General features: G+C 36.8%; 2 protein-coding genes across 3 annotated transcripts; one reads left to right on the top strand and one right to left on the bottom strand.

The window, feature by feature from the left end:
- The first annotated feature begins 518 nt into the window (after window positions 1-518).
- Window positions 519-9940, top strand: slc35a3a (solute carrier family 35 member A3a). The gene is made up of 8 exons (XM_051117229.1): window positions 519-914; window positions 1591-1813; window positions 3220-3374; window positions 4951-5073; window positions 5157-5331; window positions 8234-8352; window positions 8527-8660; window positions 8769-9940. The coding sequence occupies exons 2-8, from the start codon at window positions 1624-1626 to the stop codon at window positions 8857-8859; spliced, it is 987 nt and encodes a 328-aa protein (XP_050973186.1). The 5' UTR covers window positions 519-914; window positions 1591-1623; the 3' UTR covers window positions 8860-9940.
- Window positions 9941-13182: 3242 nt separating this feature from the next.
- On the bottom strand, window positions 13183-18122 carry fam78bb (family with sequence similarity 78 member Bb). Of its 2 annotated transcripts, none has more exons than XM_051117231.1 (2): window positions 17238-18122; window positions 13183-13988 (listed from the first exon to the last, which is right to left on the bottom strand). In XM_051117231.1, the coding sequence occupies exons 1-2, from the start codon at window positions 17279-17281 to the stop codon at window positions 13466-13468; spliced, it is 567 nt and encodes a 188-aa protein (XP_050973188.1). In that variant the 5' UTR covers window positions 17282-18122; the 3' UTR covers window positions 13183-13465. The 2 variants fall into 2 exon arrangements, with proteins under 2 accessions (XP_050973188.1, XP_050973187.1); XM_051117230.1 differs by lacking the exon at window positions 17238-18122 and adding an exon at window positions 15706-16871.
- Window positions 18123-18297: the final 175 nt, after the last annotated feature.

The raw sequence follows: 18297 nt of genomic DNA, 5'->3' as shown, positions 1-18297 counted from the left end.
ATCAGTGAACGTTTGAACCTCATGTAATAGTTGCATCTGAGTCCCTCAGTTGCCCACAGTGTGAAAAGATGGATCTCAAAATCATACAATCATTGTTGGAAATGATTCAAATACACAAAAAATGATTTTTTCTGAAGAACAACAGGCAGTTTAACTGATCAGGACAAACAAGGGACTCGTGAACAGCTATCACTAAACAAACAAACAAACAGCTGTGGATCATTCAGGTAACAAAACAGTACAGAGTCAAGTGTATGTAAACTTTTGAACAGGGTACTTTTTTTATAAATTCAACTATTGTTTTCTCTTGTGGACTATATAAACGTCATTTATGTGAAATATCTTATTCAGGTCAGTGCTAAATAAAAAAATAACACGCATTTTGTATGTTCCCTCTTATCTTGGTAAAATAATTAACATTTTGCAGATTCTGCAAGGTGTATGTACACTTCCGATTTCAACCAAGTCGTCATCATTCTGTCCGCCAACCGACAGGTGGCGACAACGACTCATAATGAGCATCGAAACAACAAAACACTAGGAAGTACTGCAAGACTGTAAAGAGTCATATGAAGATTTTATACACTTGACTTGACAGTCCGCTTTTCATTGTTGATGAATGAGGGTATCCGGCATGGGTGGACACATAGCAGAGGAACATGCGCAAGCGACACCCAGAACGGTTGATTTCCTCAAATAATAGCTTAGCTAGTGTAGCTCTCAGTGTTTAACTGTCAAAACAAGACAGCACTGAACTATTTAACTCACTGTGTGTAGATTCAACTTAAGTAGGACTCATCTTGAAGGATGGATATTTGACGGGGTTTTAACGTTTAGGTTTGCCGTCAAACTCCTAACTTACTCACAAACTGCAAACTCTTCCGGATCTTTGCAGTAACTAGTCTTCAGAAAAGGTGAGACTGAAAATATGCGATATTACAGCTGAAAACGAATTGGGAACAGTTTTATGTCAAACGTCTTCTCGCCTATGTTATTGTGATTCACGGTAAAATATAGACATTTTCATATTTTATTATTTACATTTAGTCGTTAATACTCTTAACGTAAATGCGTTACGTTAAATACTCTTTACAGCTGACTTTGTTTACGCTTAAGTTGCTGAATATTGTACTCTTTTTGTCCTTTTTTTAAATTTTAAAACGTAAGTGATAATTATTTCATGATTTATTTACTCTCATGGTGACTTTATTTCCCTCGTTGAAACACAAAAGGAGATGTAAAGCAAAATGACAGCCTCAGTCACCGTAGACTTTCATTGTATGGAAAAAGATACAGTGAAACTGAATGGTGACCAACGTGTCCCTTTGTGTTTGGAGTAAAGTCTGACTGTAATGATGACTCACATTTCATTTTACAGTGACCTATCCCTTTAAATGTCTTAAATTTGGCAAACTTCATGGTTAATGTTTGATTTCTTGCTTTAAGACACTATACTGTGTGAACGCTACATAGCTGTTGTTTATGGCCATTAATGTTTGCAGAGCAGCTTGCTTGTCAGACCCAGCTGGGACAACATTGTATTTCAACATCTGTCTGCTCTTTGCCCCTTTCTTTCTCATGTCACCCCAGTCCGTGCTGGTCTCCTCGTGAGAGGCTGTCATCATGGCATCAGCCAAGCTGAAGTACCTCTCTCTGGGGGTTCTGGTGTTCCAGACCACGTCCCTGGTGCTCACCATGCGTTACTCGCGCACCTTGCAGGGCGACGGGCCGCGTTACCTGGCCTCCTCTGCGGTGGTGGTGGCAGAGTTCCTGAAGATCCTCACTTGTGTGGGGCTCGTCTTCAAAGATCACAGTGAGTTGCATGGGGCTTCCTTCCTCCTTGAGCTTTCCTTTTCTGTCTTTTATGTGAAATATCTTATTCAGGTCAGTACTAAATAAAAAAATAGCATGGATTTTCTATGATCCCTCTTATTTTGGTAAAATAATTAACATTTTGCAGATTCTGCTAGGTGAATGTAAACTTTTGACCTCAGATGTAGTTCTGAGAAAGTCATTCTCCTTTTTCTGTCGTACTCGCCTTTCTACACTAAACAACATCTGATAAAATTCATATCTTAATTACAATTATCAAAATATCTTTATGTGGCAGGGAGTCCTAAACTTCTTTGTCAGTTAAACCTAATATATTTATTTAAAGTACCTCCTGATATTTTAAATGAACATTTAAATTTGCATGTTCACTGTTCTTAGTTGTTGTTTAATAATCACGACATGCAGGTTAACAAATTAAATAGTGTATTTTTTCACTTTCTACTCTAAACAAAATTAATGTCTCTGTAAGAAATTACAAAATATTGTATTAAAGTGTCTCTGAGGCACTGATTCCCAAATATTTTTGTTAGCTGAAACTCTTTGATCTTTTAGGTTAATATTTCAATAATTTAATATCACATTCGCATGTTCACAGATCTGAGATGTACGTTACAGGTAAACAATTAAAATGTTTTAATATGATTGTTTTTTTTTTAATTATTTGTTTTTAATTTAATATTTCTATGATTTTATTAACTTTTTAATCAACTCATGAACCCCCTGCAGTTCTTTTCGGCATGACTGAAATAGACTGAGGAAAATACAGTCAGTTTCAGGTGCAGCAGTCTTTGTACAAAACACAGAAGAAATATTATAAAAATGTATGTTGAGAATTTTTGTGAATCTAAAAGTACTAATTAGATTACTAATCAATTTACAGTCAGAAAACAGAATATATGATTCTACGCATGAATTTCTTTGGTGATATTAATCAGGTTGTGAATATTTTTTTAAATATTTGATACCAACTTGGCAAATCCAGTGATTACTTCTTTCTTTAGTGCTGATAAAAACAGATATTTTCACATGTGATTTTCAAATTTGAAATATACACTACCCTTGCTGCATTTATTTAATTAAAAATACAGTAAAACTGTACAATTGTGCAATATAATTGCAATGATTAATAACTGTTTTCTATTTCAGTGCATTTTAAAATATTATTTAGTCTTCAGTGTTACAAGATCCTTTAGAAGTCATTCCAATATGCTAATTTGGTGCTCAAGAAACGTCTCTTATTATCAAGGTTTGCAACAGCTGTGCTGCTTAATATTTTTGTGTTTAAAAATCAGCATTTAATTAAAATAGAAATCTACATTTCTATTGAGGACTGGCTGTGAATTTGATTCATTATTGCTGGGTAACTGTTGTGTCTTTGTGAAACAGGTTATAGCGGTCGAGCGCTGAGCAGTATTCTGAGACAGGAGATTCTACACAAGCCTATAGAGACGCTGAAGCTGGCGATTCCTTCAGGGATCTACACGCTACAGAATAACCTGCTCTATGTAGCGCTGTCCAACCTTGATGCAGCTACCTATCAGGTAAGTCACTGTCCATGTGAAGAGTTTTGTTCCAAAACGCTATAAATCCATTTTGATTAATTTGAGTAAAATTGTGTTTTCTTTACCAAGAAAGCAGCAAGATGAAAATCCCTATTTTCTGTTTCAAACTTTCACATAGCATCTTTAAGTTATAATAACATTAAAAATTCAAATCCAGATTTAGATTTTCAGTAACTGTTAACTATTAATGCTAGTTAATGCCCAAAATGCAATAAATCTATCAGGGCTCTACGCTTACTTTTCTTTTTCACTTGTGCTCCTAACTTCAAAAATTTAGGAGCACAGTCAAAATTTTAGGAGCACCTTCTAATCAATAATCAAAAAATCTGATCAAAAATTAGTTTTCCCATTACGAGGTGATATTTGACTCCTTAAAGTGAATTAGAGGGGGATTTAGTTTTTACCTTTGTAATGGCATTTTTTTTACTTTATTAAAAGTGTCTTTTGTCAATTTTTTAAAAAATATATTTTATAAGCTTTTTAAAAATTTCTAATTAAAACAACAGAATAAGAATAAGTTACCAAAACAAAATTAATATGTACTACAGAGGTGGCACAGAAGAACACAAAAGTGGCTTGTAGGTGTGTTTGCATATGTTTAATAAGGCTCGAGGTGGCATGCGTGCAATAAAATTCATAAATTAATGTTGAGATTAATGTTTTAAGTATAAAATTTTGAATATAGAAATATTAAATGATTTAAATTACTGAAAAGAAGATACTTTAAAAATTAAACTAAAACTGCCAGTAGGTGGCGGTTTTAGTTACTGAATCATATCATTCGATTCCTTTGAACGGCTGATTCATTCAAGAATAAAGCAAGTGACTGTCTTTATGAATGGGTAATTGATTCATTGACTCACTAGATCTGTTTAAAAACACACGTTCATTCATAAAGGAAACACAGCTGTGTTTGAATAGAGATGCACAGTAGCTCAGTTGTGACTTTGTTTCAACGAAATAGAGCAAAATCAGGCCAATAGTGTTATAGTCAGACAATGTTAGTCACTTAATATTAACTTCTTGTTTATTTAACTATTGTATTAAATCAGTATCTCATTTACAAACTCCCTTAAAATCATTAAAAGCTGTCATTCATCATAGTTCATCGCAATCTCACAAAGTCCCATTATAATCAACAAAGCTCTCTACACTGCGCAGTGAATCTCATATTTATACTCTACACTTTGTTTATGAAAGGATTCGCCAGATATGTCTGTGATGCGTTACTCAACGATGAAAACTAGGATGCGGGGTGTATTCAAAGCGCCGCCTTTGCTGTTTACAGTGTGCGAAATTGTGCGCTGTGATTGGCTGAGCAGATGTATCGCATTTTGCAGAGAAGGGAGACTGGCGTTTGTCGCGGTTTGGAAAAATAGGGAGAAAATAGGACAGAATAACACAGCGGATATCGCATTTTGCATAAAATTAAAAACTTTTCAATACCAATCAGATACAATACTGATTTTGGCAGGAACTCAATTTTATCATGTTTTGGAACCAAACTCTTCATTTATTAGTTGTGTTATTTTTTTTTTTTTTTGTGCACTTTCAGGTAACATACCAGTTGAAAATCCTGACTACAGCCCTGTTTTCGGTATCTATGCTGGGCCGCAGGCTCGGGGTGTACCAGTGGTTGTCTCTGCTAATTCTTATGGCTGGTGTTGCACTTGTCCAGGTAAAAATACCTGCCAAAAACATGGTTTTGTTGTAGTTTTAGTTGTAGTTTTTGATGTAATTCATGATCGTTTGTTTGGACAGTGGCCAGCGGACTCCCCGTCAGACCCTCAGAAAGAGCAGCTGACCGCAGGCTCACAGTTCGTAGGGCTGGTGGCCGTGTTGGTGGCCTGTTGCTCTAGTGGGTTTGCTGGCGTCTACTTTGAGAAGATCCTTAAAGAGACCAAGCAGAGTGTTTGGGTCCGAAACATCCAGCTTGGTAAGTGTGCTTATAAAGAAAATGGCTCTTATATTATCCTAAGCATCTTTGTATTGAGTTGTCCCAAAAATTTTAATTTATTCACCCTCAGGCCATCCAAGATGTAGATGAGTTTGTTTCTTCATTGGTACAGATTTGGAGAAATTTAGCATTAGATTAGCATTAGATTACACACCAATGGATCCTCTGCAGTGAATGGGTGCCATCAAAATGAGAGCCCAAACAGCTGATAAAAACATCACAATAATCCACAAGAAATCCACACAACTACAGTCCATCAGTTAATATCTTGTGAAGTTGAAGGCTGTGTGTTTGTAAGAAACAAGATGTTTTTATCAGCAGTTTAGACTCTTATTCTGACGGCACCCATTCACTGCAGAGGAACCATTGGTGAGTAAGCGATGTAATGCTACATTTCTCCAAATATATTGCCATGTATAAACAAACACTTATACATTTTGTATGGCCTGAGAGTGAGTACATTTTCAACCTTTTTTTGTTTGGGGGAAAAAAGTATTCATTTAATTAGATTGCTGTAAAGAGCATTGATAATTTGTCTAGTACTTACATTATTTTACACCTCCTGCCATGTACAATTAGGTTCCTATTAAATATCATTATTTTACAGCAGAGATCAGGAACCTACAGTGGAATTTTTGACAATCCTAAGGAGAAAGTATTGTTCTAAGAGCAAAAAGCAACAAAAAGCAGATCAAAATATGATGGGCGACTACATCTGTGTGTGCCAGTGCAAACACACCTGCCTAAGGTTGTTGACCGCTGCACTGAAGGGATTTTGCATATGAAGTCACTTTCTAAATTGTGGTTTTAGTGTAATGAGAACCTGCTGTCACAAAGGGCACAGATTTTAGATTGGGTAGAAATGTATGATGCTTTTCCTCAATCTAAACAAGTCCGTTTTTAGATCAAATTAACACTTCACACAGCTTAGGTGAAAATTAACTGACTGTGTGAAGCACTATGACACACTCAAACTGTTTTTACACTAGAAGTCTGTTTACCTTCTATATAATCTGTATTTCCGAGAGATAATCTCAGATTTCAGACAACTAGGTTTTATTTCTTTCAGCGAACAGAATCCTTGCACAAAACAGTCTGAAGTCACATTCGGGCATTTAAGGTGAATATTTATGCGTGTGTGTTTTCATTCCTGCCATGTGGAATCTCAGTGTAGGGTTTATTTATAACTGGCAATGTGTGAATTGAGCGTCTGTAGTGATTCACCTCCTAATGTGAACTTCTGTTCACCGTAATGAGCAGAGCCAAAACAGCATCCCTGTTTTTCAGTGAGCGGCAACATTTGATAACCTATAATTTGATCTTTTCAAAGTTTATCACAACTAGTTTTCTCAGTATGATGCCTTCTTTTATTCACTAATGTTCAGACGTTTAAGGTCAGTAAAATAAATATATAAAATATAATTTTTTTGTAGTACCTTTATTCAGCAAGGATGCATCAAATGGATTGAAAGTGTTAGTACAGATTTATAACAGTACAAAAGATTTCTGTTTCAAATAAACAGTTCTTTTGGAGCTTTCTATGCATAAAAGAAGCCTGAAAAGAAAAAAAAAAAAAGGATTTCTTAAGGATCTTTTGACACTGATAACTGGACTAATGGCTACTGAAATTTAAGGCTTGCTCTCATGGAAAATAAACAGCATTTAAACTCTATTAAAATAGAAAAAATTAAATTCTAATAATATTTTGCAATATTATTGTTTTACTGTATTTTGATAAAACTTTGGAATGGTAGCATAAATGAAATAATTAATTTACTGTTTGTGAATTTAAATTCATTTTTAGACAATTTATTCAGTCTTAAATATAATTGGAGAACATGTGTGTTTATAATTAATTTATTTATTCATTTATTATATGTAATCCTACTCACATTTGTCACAAAATAAATTATTAAATCAATACAATTAATAATAAAAGGTCATCCAGTTACTGTTCTTTCCTCTGTATGACTGTACATACTCTGCTGTGCAAACGTTTGGGGTTAGTAAGATTTTTAATGTTTTTTGTGCTCATCAAGGCTGCATTCATTTGATCAAAAATCTAGAAAAAACAGTAATATTTAGAAATATTATTGCAATTTAAAGTAGTGGTTTTCTTTTATAATTTATTCCTGTGATGCAAAGCTGTATTTTCAGTGTCATTACTCCAGTCTTCAGGGTCACATGATCCTTCAAAAATGATTATAATATGCTTACTAATAATCAATGCTAAAAACAGTTGTGCTGCTAAATATTTTGTTGGAACCTGTGATGCTTTTTTCAGGATTCGTCAATAAATAAAAAGTAGAAAAGAACAGCATTTAGTTAAAATACAAATCTTTTTTAGCAATATAAACTACCATTGAAAAGTTTGTAGACAGTAAATTTTTATTCTTTCTAGCTAGGATGTGTTAAAAGGATAAAAAAATTATAGTGAAGACTTCTATTGTTAGAAAAGATTTCTATTTTAAATAAATGCTGTTCTTTTTAACTTTTTAATCATTAAAGAATCCTAAAAAAAACAATCAGGTTTCAAAAAAATATTAAGCAGCACAACTGCTTCCAAAATTGATAATAAATCAGCATATTAATATTTTCTGAAGGATCATGAAGGCTGGAGTAATGGCTGATGAAAATTCAGCTTTGTATTTATATTTTTTATTTATATTTTAAAATATATTAAAATAGAAAACCTTAATTTTAAACTGTAATCGTATTTAACAATATTACAGTTGTTTTTTAGGATTTTTGATCAAATAAATGCAGCCTTGATGAGCAAGAGAGTCCTTTAAAAAAAAAAAAAAAAAAACATTAAAAATCTTTCTGATCCCAAACTTTTGAACAGCACTGTAGTGGATCGCTCTGTGTCTTCTGTGTGCAGGCATGTTTGGCTTGGTTTTTGGGATCTTCGGGATGTTGGCCTACGATGGTGACAGAATTCAACAACACGGGATGTTTCAGGGCTACAACATGCTAACCTGGATTGTGGTCGCTCTCCAGGTAAGCCTGAACACTTCTCAGTACAAGTGAAGTACAAAACAAGTTTACGTGTGAGTCAGAGCTGATAATTGCTTCATCGTCAATTGCTAACAGGAAGCCAACACAAGAGCTTTTCCCCTGCAACACATTAATGTGCAACAATATAAATTGATTTTTTTTTTTTATTTCCCACAGGCTCTTGGAGGGCTCGTGATAGCTGCTGTCATCAAGTATGCTGACAACATACTGAAAGGCTTTGCTACATCACTCTCAATTATCCTCTCCACATTAATTTCATATTTCTGGCTGGAGGACTTTGAGCCTACCAGGTAAAAGAAGACATTTTACGTCTTGTGATCAATAAATGCATTAAATTCAATTGAATTAAAATGAACTTATGTGAAAACCCACTTATTTTTCTTTTCTTTCCTTTCCAGTGTGTTCTTCCTGGGCACAGTATTGGTCATAGTGGCGACGTTTCTCTATGGTTATGAAAGCAAGCCGGCACCCAACCCAAGCAGAGCATGAAAAGGGGACGGACGAGGTGAAAGTGGAGCGGAGCAGAAGGATGAAATGAGTGGAAGGACAGAGAAGAGGAGAAGAGGCGTAGAGAGCGGGAAAAAGGATTGATACAAGGTTGGATAACAGGCTGGGCCACTGCTGTGCAGTGCTGAGCTGAAGCACACTGGGTGAAACTCTCTGGGTCTCTGGTTCAGTGAACCTCACATTTAGTGTGAGAAACATTATTCGGCGCTGATCACATTAATGGCTGATGGATTAAAAACACTTCATAACGTGCCATTTTCAAATGTTGCTGGAGACCTTTTTTTGGACAATCAGGACTTGAACCTTGAGCACAAAACTTGGCTCTTCTTGGCCATTTAATATCTGTTCATCTTAAAGGGCCGATGACTGCTTTTGGTTTGCAAGTAATTTGCCATAAATGAAACTTGAATCTTGCAGAAACTCTGCAATGGATATTTGGTTACTGAAGGGGTCGTTGCATCACTGTATTTTTGTGTCATTATTCAAACTTAGGTCTGCTTAGGTCCTAAAAATATTTTATTCTATTTTAACTGACTGGGTTGCTGGGTTAGTTTCTGTGCTGTAGAAGTTGAGGGAATAAGGGATCTTTTTGTAATTAATATTATAATAATGAAAATGATAATACTTATAATGATGCTAGCCAGTCAGTTGTGATTCAGTCAGATTATTTTACAGATTACCTCTGTCACCAGGCAATGAAGAATACTTGAGTTATTCCATTATATATGCAAGGAAATGCTTTTTTTTAGCGACTTTGCACTATGTGTGAAGTTATATTAGGTATCTGGTGAGGAGTAATAATAAATCAGGTGTATAATTATATATTTTTTTCCTTTTTTTCAAACAATACACACATTTTCACCAGGGCAGGACAAAATTTAAAAGAAAAGCTTGGCTTTTTTTTTTTTTTTCAAAAGGTGTAAAAACAATGCATGCAGTCACAGCTTAAAAGGTAATTAATGAAAAAGGCAAATAGATTTTACAGTCAAGACGCTCTAGCTGCCCAGTCCTTCATAACACACTGTGAACCTCAAAATCAATAAACTCTACGGTGACCTCTGAAGACCAGCGTCGATAATGTTGTTTTTGAAGTGTGCATCCCATATGGCATCGTAAATTCAGTTATACAAATCCGATGGCTTTAATGCTCAAGCAAACCGGCTGGATTCATTTTTGATAATCAAGCAGTCACTCCACTGTAGAGGAAGAGGAGGGTGCTTCAAAGAAGGCGGCGGTTGAGTGTTTGTTGTGCTTTTGTGTCAGGTTGTGTGTTCATGTCATCTCGGTAGGAAGGTCCGGATGGTTTTCAGCTCTCTAATGAGTAGCGGTGGGAGTTGGTGTTTGCAGCACTGTTCAAATCTTTTTCTTCTCCTCCCTCGATTCCCTCACTCCCAGGTGAGCAGAACAGTGAATTAGACAGCTCCAGACATTCTTGAGCTTAGAGCATAGAAATTCAAGCAGCTGAGGTTCCCTCATTTCCACTGCAGCTGTATTCACAGTCCAGGTTGTGCTTAGAAGTCTTATGTCTCTTCTTACTTCATTCATGCCGTGCTGAATTGCAAACATCTGATTGTTGGAGCTTTCTGCTTCTGCTTCTGCTGAACTTTGAACAATAATGATTGAGCAAAAAGGCAATGCTGAATTCAGCTGTAGACTTTCTGAAGTCGTACATTCATGCACAACATCTTCTCTTGTTTTATCTATAATTAGGATTGAAAGCTGCTGCTCTGCCTGAGCAAGACTGGCTCCTGTGATGTTTAACACTTATTACAGAGAACATTTAATGGAATAGTTCACCCAAATGAAAAATCTGTCATTAATTACTTAGCCTCATGTCATTCCAAACTGTAAGATCTCCGTTCATCTTTAGCACACAAATTAAGATATTTTTTATGAAATCCGAGAGCTTTCTGACCCTGCATAGACAGCAACGGAACTACCATGTTCAAGGCCCAAAAAGGTAGTAAGGACATTGATAAAATAGTGTGAGATTAATTGTAACTTTCATTTTATGAAGCTACGAGAATACTTTTTGTACGCAAAAAAAACCCCCAAAAATAATGACTTTATAGAACTATGTATTCTCATCCATGTCAGTCTTCGACCCGCATTCACGATAGTACCACAACACATGATGTCACTGATAAACCACTGATGTCGCACTGACTATGTTAACAATGTCCTTACTACCTTTCTGGGCCTTGAACGGCGTAGTTGCGTTGCTGTCTATGGATAGACAGAAAGCTCTTGGATTTCATCAAAAATATCTACGTTTGTTTTGAAGACAAACAAAGGTCTTATGGGTTTGGAACAACATGAGGGTAATTAATGAGAGTTTTCATTTTTGGGTGAACTATCCCTTTAAAAAAGAGATGTTGGAGTTAAGTAATCAGTGAAAAGTAATCAGTGATATATATATATATATATATATATATATATATATATATATATATATATATATATATAATATAATATTTTTTTTTTTTTTTTAACTGCGTTTTTGGATACTCCACACAAAAAATAAAATTCTGTCATTTTCATGTGGTTCCAAATCTGTATTTTTTTTTTTTTTTTTTTTTTCTTATGCAGAAGATTGTTTTGAAGAACACTGGGAACCAAACAACATGGGAGCCCACTGACTTCCATTGCGTGGATAAACTCTCCCCATTACTCAAAATATCTTTTTTTTTTTTTTTTTGTTTCACAGAATAATGAAATTTATACAGGTTTGGATTGACATGAGGGTGAGTAAATTATGACAGAATCGTTATTTTTGTGCAGAGTATCCCTTTATACAGTTGATGTCAAATGCTTACATGCACTTTGCAGAATCTGCAAAATGTAAATAATTTCATTAAAACAAGAGGGATCAAAAGAAATGCATGTTATTTTTTTAGTACTGACCTGAATAAGATATTTCACATAAAAGACGCTAACAAACAGTCAACAAGAAAATGCTTACACTTGATTCTTAATACTGTGTCGTTACCTGAATGATCCAGTGCTGTTTTTTTGTTTTTGTTTTGTTTTTTTTTAAGTGATAGTTGTTCATGAGTCCCTTGTTTGTCCTGAACAGTTAAAGCTGTTCTTCAGAAAAATCCTTCAGGTCCCACAAATTCTTTGGTTTTTCAGCATTTTTGTTTATTTGAACCCTTTCCAACAATGGCTGTATGATTTTCAGATCTTTTCACACTGAGGACAACTGAGGTACTCATGTGCAACTATTACAGAAGTTCAAACACTCACTGATGCTTTATAACAGGGGTGGCGAACGTCGGTCCTGGAGAGCCGCAGCCCTACATATTTTTGCTTCAACCCTAATCAAACGCACCTGAACAAGCTAATCAAGGTCTTAAGGGTTACTAGAAAGCAACAGGCAGGTGATTTTTAATTAGGGTTGGAGCTGAACTCTGCAGGGCTGCGGCTCTCCAGGACCGGAGTTCGCCACCCCTGCTTTAGAAGGAAACACGATGCATTAAAAACTAGGGGGTGAAAACTTTTTAAATTTGAAGGTCATGGTAAATGTAACTTATTTTGTCTTCTGGGAAACATGTAAGTATCTTCTGTAGCTTTTGAAGGGCAGTACTAAATGAAAAAAATACGATATTTAGACAAAAAAAAATGTAGGCCTACACATCTTTATTCTGTTCAAAAGTTTTCACCCCCAGCTCTTAATGCATAGTTTTTCATTCTGAAGCATCAGTGAGCATTTGAACCTTCTGTAATAGTTGCATATGAGTCCCTCAGCTGTCCTCAGTGTGAAAAGACAAAATCATACAGTCATTGCTATAAAGGGTTCAAATACACAAAAATTTGTGGGACCAGTTTAACTGTTCAGCACAAACAAGGGACTCATGAACAGCTATCACTAACCAAACAAACAAACAAACAAAAAAAAAAAAACACAGCGGTGGATCATTCAGGTAACACAGTATTAAGAATCAAGCATATGTAAACTTTTGAACAGGGTCATTTTTATAAATTCAACTATTATTTTCTCTTATAGACTATATGTAAATGTCTTTCATGTGAAATGTCTTATTCAGGTCAGTACTAAATAAAAAAAAAAATAGCATTCATTTTGTATGATCCCTCTTATTTTGGTAAAATAACGAACATTTTGCAGATTCTGCAACTTTTGACCTCAAATGTATATATTAGAAGTATGGTTTCTTCTCCTTAGTACTTGAGTCTGAGGATTTAAGGCAATTGTCAGTATCAAACTAAAGGGACAGTTCAGCCAAACTACTAAGTTTTTCCTAACCTGATTGTATTTCTTCCGTGGAACACAAAAGAAGCTATTTTTTAAAAATGTCTCAGTGTTGTTGTTTTTTTAATCTGCACAATTAAAGCCAGTGAGGCCCAATGTTTTGTTTCGCTGGATGGACAAAATATCTTCTTGTGTTACACAGAAGGAACAACAGTCGTACAGGTTTCAAGTGCCATGAGGGAGAGTTTTTTGAATGAACTGTCCCTTTAAGTGTCTCCAGGGCCATTCCAGAACCAAGCATCTCTTTAAAGGCAGCAGTGTGGATTTAAGGCAAATTGACTATTTTGATTAAAAACCTTCAAGTTTTCCCACAACCTGCTACTTAGAAGGAATCACCACTAATGGTGGTCCTCGCTTGGGCCTCCACATTAGCACTTGTGCATCATTAGCATTGGGTTTACCCAGAGCGTTAGGGGGAATAAGCTCCATATGAGTCAACACCTTGGGCTGGTCCTGGTGCACCCGGCCGGTGAGCCTTGCTCGAGAGCCCAGCGGCTTGGAGGGGTCCACAGCAATGTCCACTTTCATCCTCCACTTCACTGTCTGCAGGAGGATCTTCTCCTGTGTGGCCATGTTCAAAGCCACCAGCCAAGTGGTGAAGCTCTGGTCGCGTTTGATCCGCGTGAGCAAAGGTACATTGCTCTCGCTCACGGGTACGGCCCATGTTACGCTGGGGTAAAAGTTATCGTTCATGCTGACAGTGAAGCGTGAAGGTTTGGACGTGGGGCCGGAGAGGGTCACAGTTTCGGTTGTGTTTCCGTACCACGGGTAACTCACACCGTCCGAGTCGCTGATGGCCTTCACCAGTCCTTCTCGTAACTCTGGCAGCTCCCAGCTTGACCTGCAGAAATTACCGTTTAGAGGTTAAACAAACGAGCGCTTGTGTTGTGCTGTTGAATATATAAAATGGTGAGTCCAAGTGTGCAAATGATAATTGGGGTTAATGATGACATTCATTATCAGGGTCCCAGCTGCCAGTTTCAAATGACTCAGTGTGACAGGACGTTAATGTGGCTGGGTGTTGTTAGGTATGACCCGACGCTGGCATTTCGTCTTCGGTACGGCACCATCTGTGTCACAGAAAACCCCACGCAACCACCCGCTCAGGCAGTAATACACACCCCCACACACATGTCCACACCTCCACACAGACAGGCCCCCCAGGCAGCATCAGAAGGGCCCACATCACGCGTCACAGGGCTCGTGGGTGGGTGTGAGAATGTCTCTATCTCGTTCTCCTGCTCTGTCTTTATTTGCAGATTAGGCGGTGAGCACGTAATTGCGTTCTAAACTCTGTTTAGCGCAACCACGCTGATGTTTCAGAGCAGCTATTCTGTTTTTATCCGCTGTCTCTCCCCGTCTGATCCAGTGACAGGCTGTGAAACTCATTTGTGGGAGTATAAATGAAAGAGCAGTGACTGATGAAGGTGCAAACACTCCTCCCCTCAGGCACTGAGCTGATGTATGCATACTCTCTGTGAATATAAATCACTGGTGCACTGCACTGAAGTTATCCTTTGCTTTAAACCATTTAGAGACATAATTAAACAAAGTGCCACATATAAATGAAAGATTTACTTACACTCGCACAACTAATGAGAGCGATGAGTCAGTGATGTTTTACATAAATACATAAATTCCTTTTATAATAAACCTGTTTTCAACTTCTAATTTAAATTCACTTTGGTGCTTTTGAGTAAGGTTTAAATTAATCTTTTTTTTTTTTAATCAGATATTTTGACCTTTTATAATGAAAATGACTTTTTGTTCAGGAACAACTGAGTAACTTTAAAATAACTCGATGTTCATGAATCATGACTCAAAAGTCATGTATTTTATAACTTTTATAGTTGATGGTTACACTCCTTGACATTTTTGGAGTTGTTTATTGTTGGTTATAAACTGTTTTGTAAACATTTATGAAACTTGGATGCAAAGGTTGCATTTTTCCAAGAAGTTGGCATTTTTTTCTAGCTTTTTAAAAATATACTAGCAGTCAAAAGTTTTTGAACAGTAAATGTGTTGTTTTCTGTTTAATTATAAATTTAAAATGTCATTTATTCATATGATTTCAGAGCTGATTTTTTTTTAGCTCCATTACTCCAATCATATGACCCTTTATAAATCATTGTAATATTCTAATTTGCTTCTCAAAAACATTTATTATTATTATGTTTAATAATATATATATATATATATATTATTAATATATATATACAGAAATAAATTACATTTTAAAATATATTCAAATAGAAAGCAGTTATTTTAAATAGTAAAATTATTTCCCAATATTACTGCTTTTGCTAAATTTTGGATCAAAGAAATGCAGGCTTGCTTTGAAAATAAAGACATTTTTTTTTAGAAAGCAGTTATTTTAAAAAACATTAAAAACCTTACTGTACAAAAACTTCTGACTGGTAATGTAGGTTGTGTCATTTTGGGCATTCTTATTTGGCATTGACCCAGATATGATGGCTAAATCTCCATAGTTTAATTCAGAATAGTGTTCATGGTCAAGAGTGAGTGCGTTGAAGTCATAAACCATGCACCATGCTTACATGCCGAGGTCTCCATAAGTATTGTAGAATTCCATTTGAGTGCACGCCTGAATCCAACCCACCACCCAAGCCTCGTTCCGAGGAATCGGCGGCATCACTATCCGGGCGGAGGCCTTGAAATACGGAGTTTTGTAGCGGAGCACTATGGGTGAATTCTCCTCGATCACCGTCGGGCAGTGGTCAATAGTAGCAGAGACGTCGTAAACAACGATGTTCTCGCGTTTAATTCGGGGTTTACAGGCCACGCTCTGAAGGCAACCCATGGCTGGAGAGGGTCAGAACCAGCCAACCAAGACGTGTGTGTGTTTTTTTTTTTCTTCTTTTAAATAAAAATAGTTTTATCTTCCCGAAAGAACGCGTCAATCTAAGCTCATGCCCAGTCCAGGCGGTCAATATAGCTACTTCTCAAATTAACGAATGTGTTAGAATCAAAAAAAGACATAAATGAGTCAAAAACACGTGAGTTTCTCTCAGTTCATTGCCATTGAGATACAATCAACATCAAATCTCTGTCTAGTTACTCAGGATCAACAACAGGTTGCAAGACCTCCGACCATATCTTGATCTTTGGTGTCCCCATGCCTGTGATTGTCAGTCGCGTTTGGACTTCGGGTTTGTTCTGGGCTCCCGCTTCAATCCGATGTGTTCCCTTTCAAATCCACATGGCCTTTTGCAGCTCTTCGCCCTTTCATCCGTTTCTTTCTGGTCCGAGTTTTCATGTCACAACCGGAGGCAGAAAAACAGTCAGGTGTGGCGGACCGCTCGCCTCGACAAGAGGTGGTCGCGATTCTGATTTCCTCGATCGCTGTTTGCGCTTTCGGAACAACAAACAATCTCAAAGTATTTCATGATTGACGACCGAACAGGAACCACAAGAAAAAGTATGTTAGACACGGAAGTGTTGCTCTTGATCAAATCACATTTGACGTTCCGTTACAGCGTATATTCCTTCAGTAAACAGGCGTCCACAGATTAACACGCGAGGCGTCCAGATGAAATTGGATAAAACGGAATAATATTTCCTGACAAAACGACTGCTATACGGCTTTTTGAAAAACCAAGCGTTCCCATCTCCGTTGCTGGCGTGCACACCGTGGTCGCTGTTCGGTTGCTGTGGTGCTGAATGAACGATCAGAGGCGCGTAGGAGTACCAGTGCACGTTATAGTCCTCCTCACGTATACGCTCCGTTCATCATCTTGGGTTCTCCGTTAAGCAAAACCAGAAATAACTTTGCAGTGCTATAACGCTAGCCTATAATTTAATACATGACTCAAGATTGATACCCAGAGTTTGGACCTGTTGATGTTTGTGGATCCCATAAAAAATGTGTAGTCTAGTAATAGTAAGTTATGCATGCATATATAGCTATTCAGTGTTGAATAATGCCTCTACTAATCAATTAGGCTCTGGTTGATCAGTATATAGTATAAAAGTTGTATACGGCATAATACAGCCTCCTAATTTAAAAGGCAGTTTTAACCACTGACTTTAAGAGGTACGTTTTCACTTGAGAACTGAAAATAATAATTACCTTTTGTACCTTTGATCCATATTCACCTCCCTTCTCTCTTGCATATTAGCTACAGGGGAGATTATACAGCGCCAGAGACATGTTCCGCTTCTTAATTGATGGCTTTCCGTGTAACCATGACAACCGGCATAGATGGACTGTCGTCACTAAGGCCGATCTCATGTCAAATTTATCCGTCAGGGAAACATCACTGTGAAAATTGGCTGGTATTTCGTTAAACAAGCGTGAGGTCAGAAGAAGATGATGGTGATTAGAGAATCTGAGTTCATCCCAGAGTACACATTTGATGGCTTAAACGTGTACAGGTGTGAGTGACATCAGAGGATGACAATCGCTTTATGTATTATATATATATTTTATAGTCGCTTGACATAAAAGCGTCAGCTAAACGGATGAATGTAAACCATCTGTGCTCCCAGTTCCTTCTTCTAAAGACTAATTATTGTGCAAAGACCTGCCACTTGCGACCTGAACAGCCAGACAAAGTGAGGTATAGAGATAAAATAACTTTTAGATGTCGACCCGTCCTCCTTTTACCTGTATGTGACTTGCATAGGAAAATATCTTGTATGTAGAATGAATCACACAGTCTGGTTTAAAAGGATAGTTAATCTAAAAATTAAATTTCTGTCATTAATTTGCCTACTCACACCTCAAGTCGTTCCAAACTCGTAACATCAGTGGAAAACAAAAAGAAAACAAAAATAACGACTTTAATCAACGGTTCTTCTCTTCCACTCAGTCTCCGCCGCCATTCACGCATGCGTCGTGGTACTCTCGTGAATGGCGGGAAAAACGCGGAAGAGAAGAAACTGTGAATAAAGTCGTTATTTTTGTTTTCTTTGAGCACAAAGAGTATTACGTAGCTTTATAACATTACGGCTGAGCCACTGATGTCACATAGACTATTTTAACGATGTCCTTACTACGTTTCTGGGGCTTGAACGTGGTAGTACCGTTTCTGTCTATTCAGAAAGCTTTCGGATTTCATCAAAAATATCTTAATTCGTGTTCCGAAAATGAACGATGGTCCTACGGGTTTGGAACAAAGTGGGGGTGA

This window comes from Labeo rohita, chromosome 8 (assembly GCF_022985175.1).
Source record: "Labeo rohita strain BAU-BD-2019 chromosome 8, IGBB_LRoh.1.0, whole genome shotgun sequence".
Lineage (NCBI taxonomy): Eukaryota > Metazoa > Chordata > Actinopteri > Cypriniformes > Cyprinidae > Labeo > Labeo rohita.
Note: the sequence above shows the minus strand (reverse complement) of the source record. Positions and strands in the feature narration are given on the sequence as shown.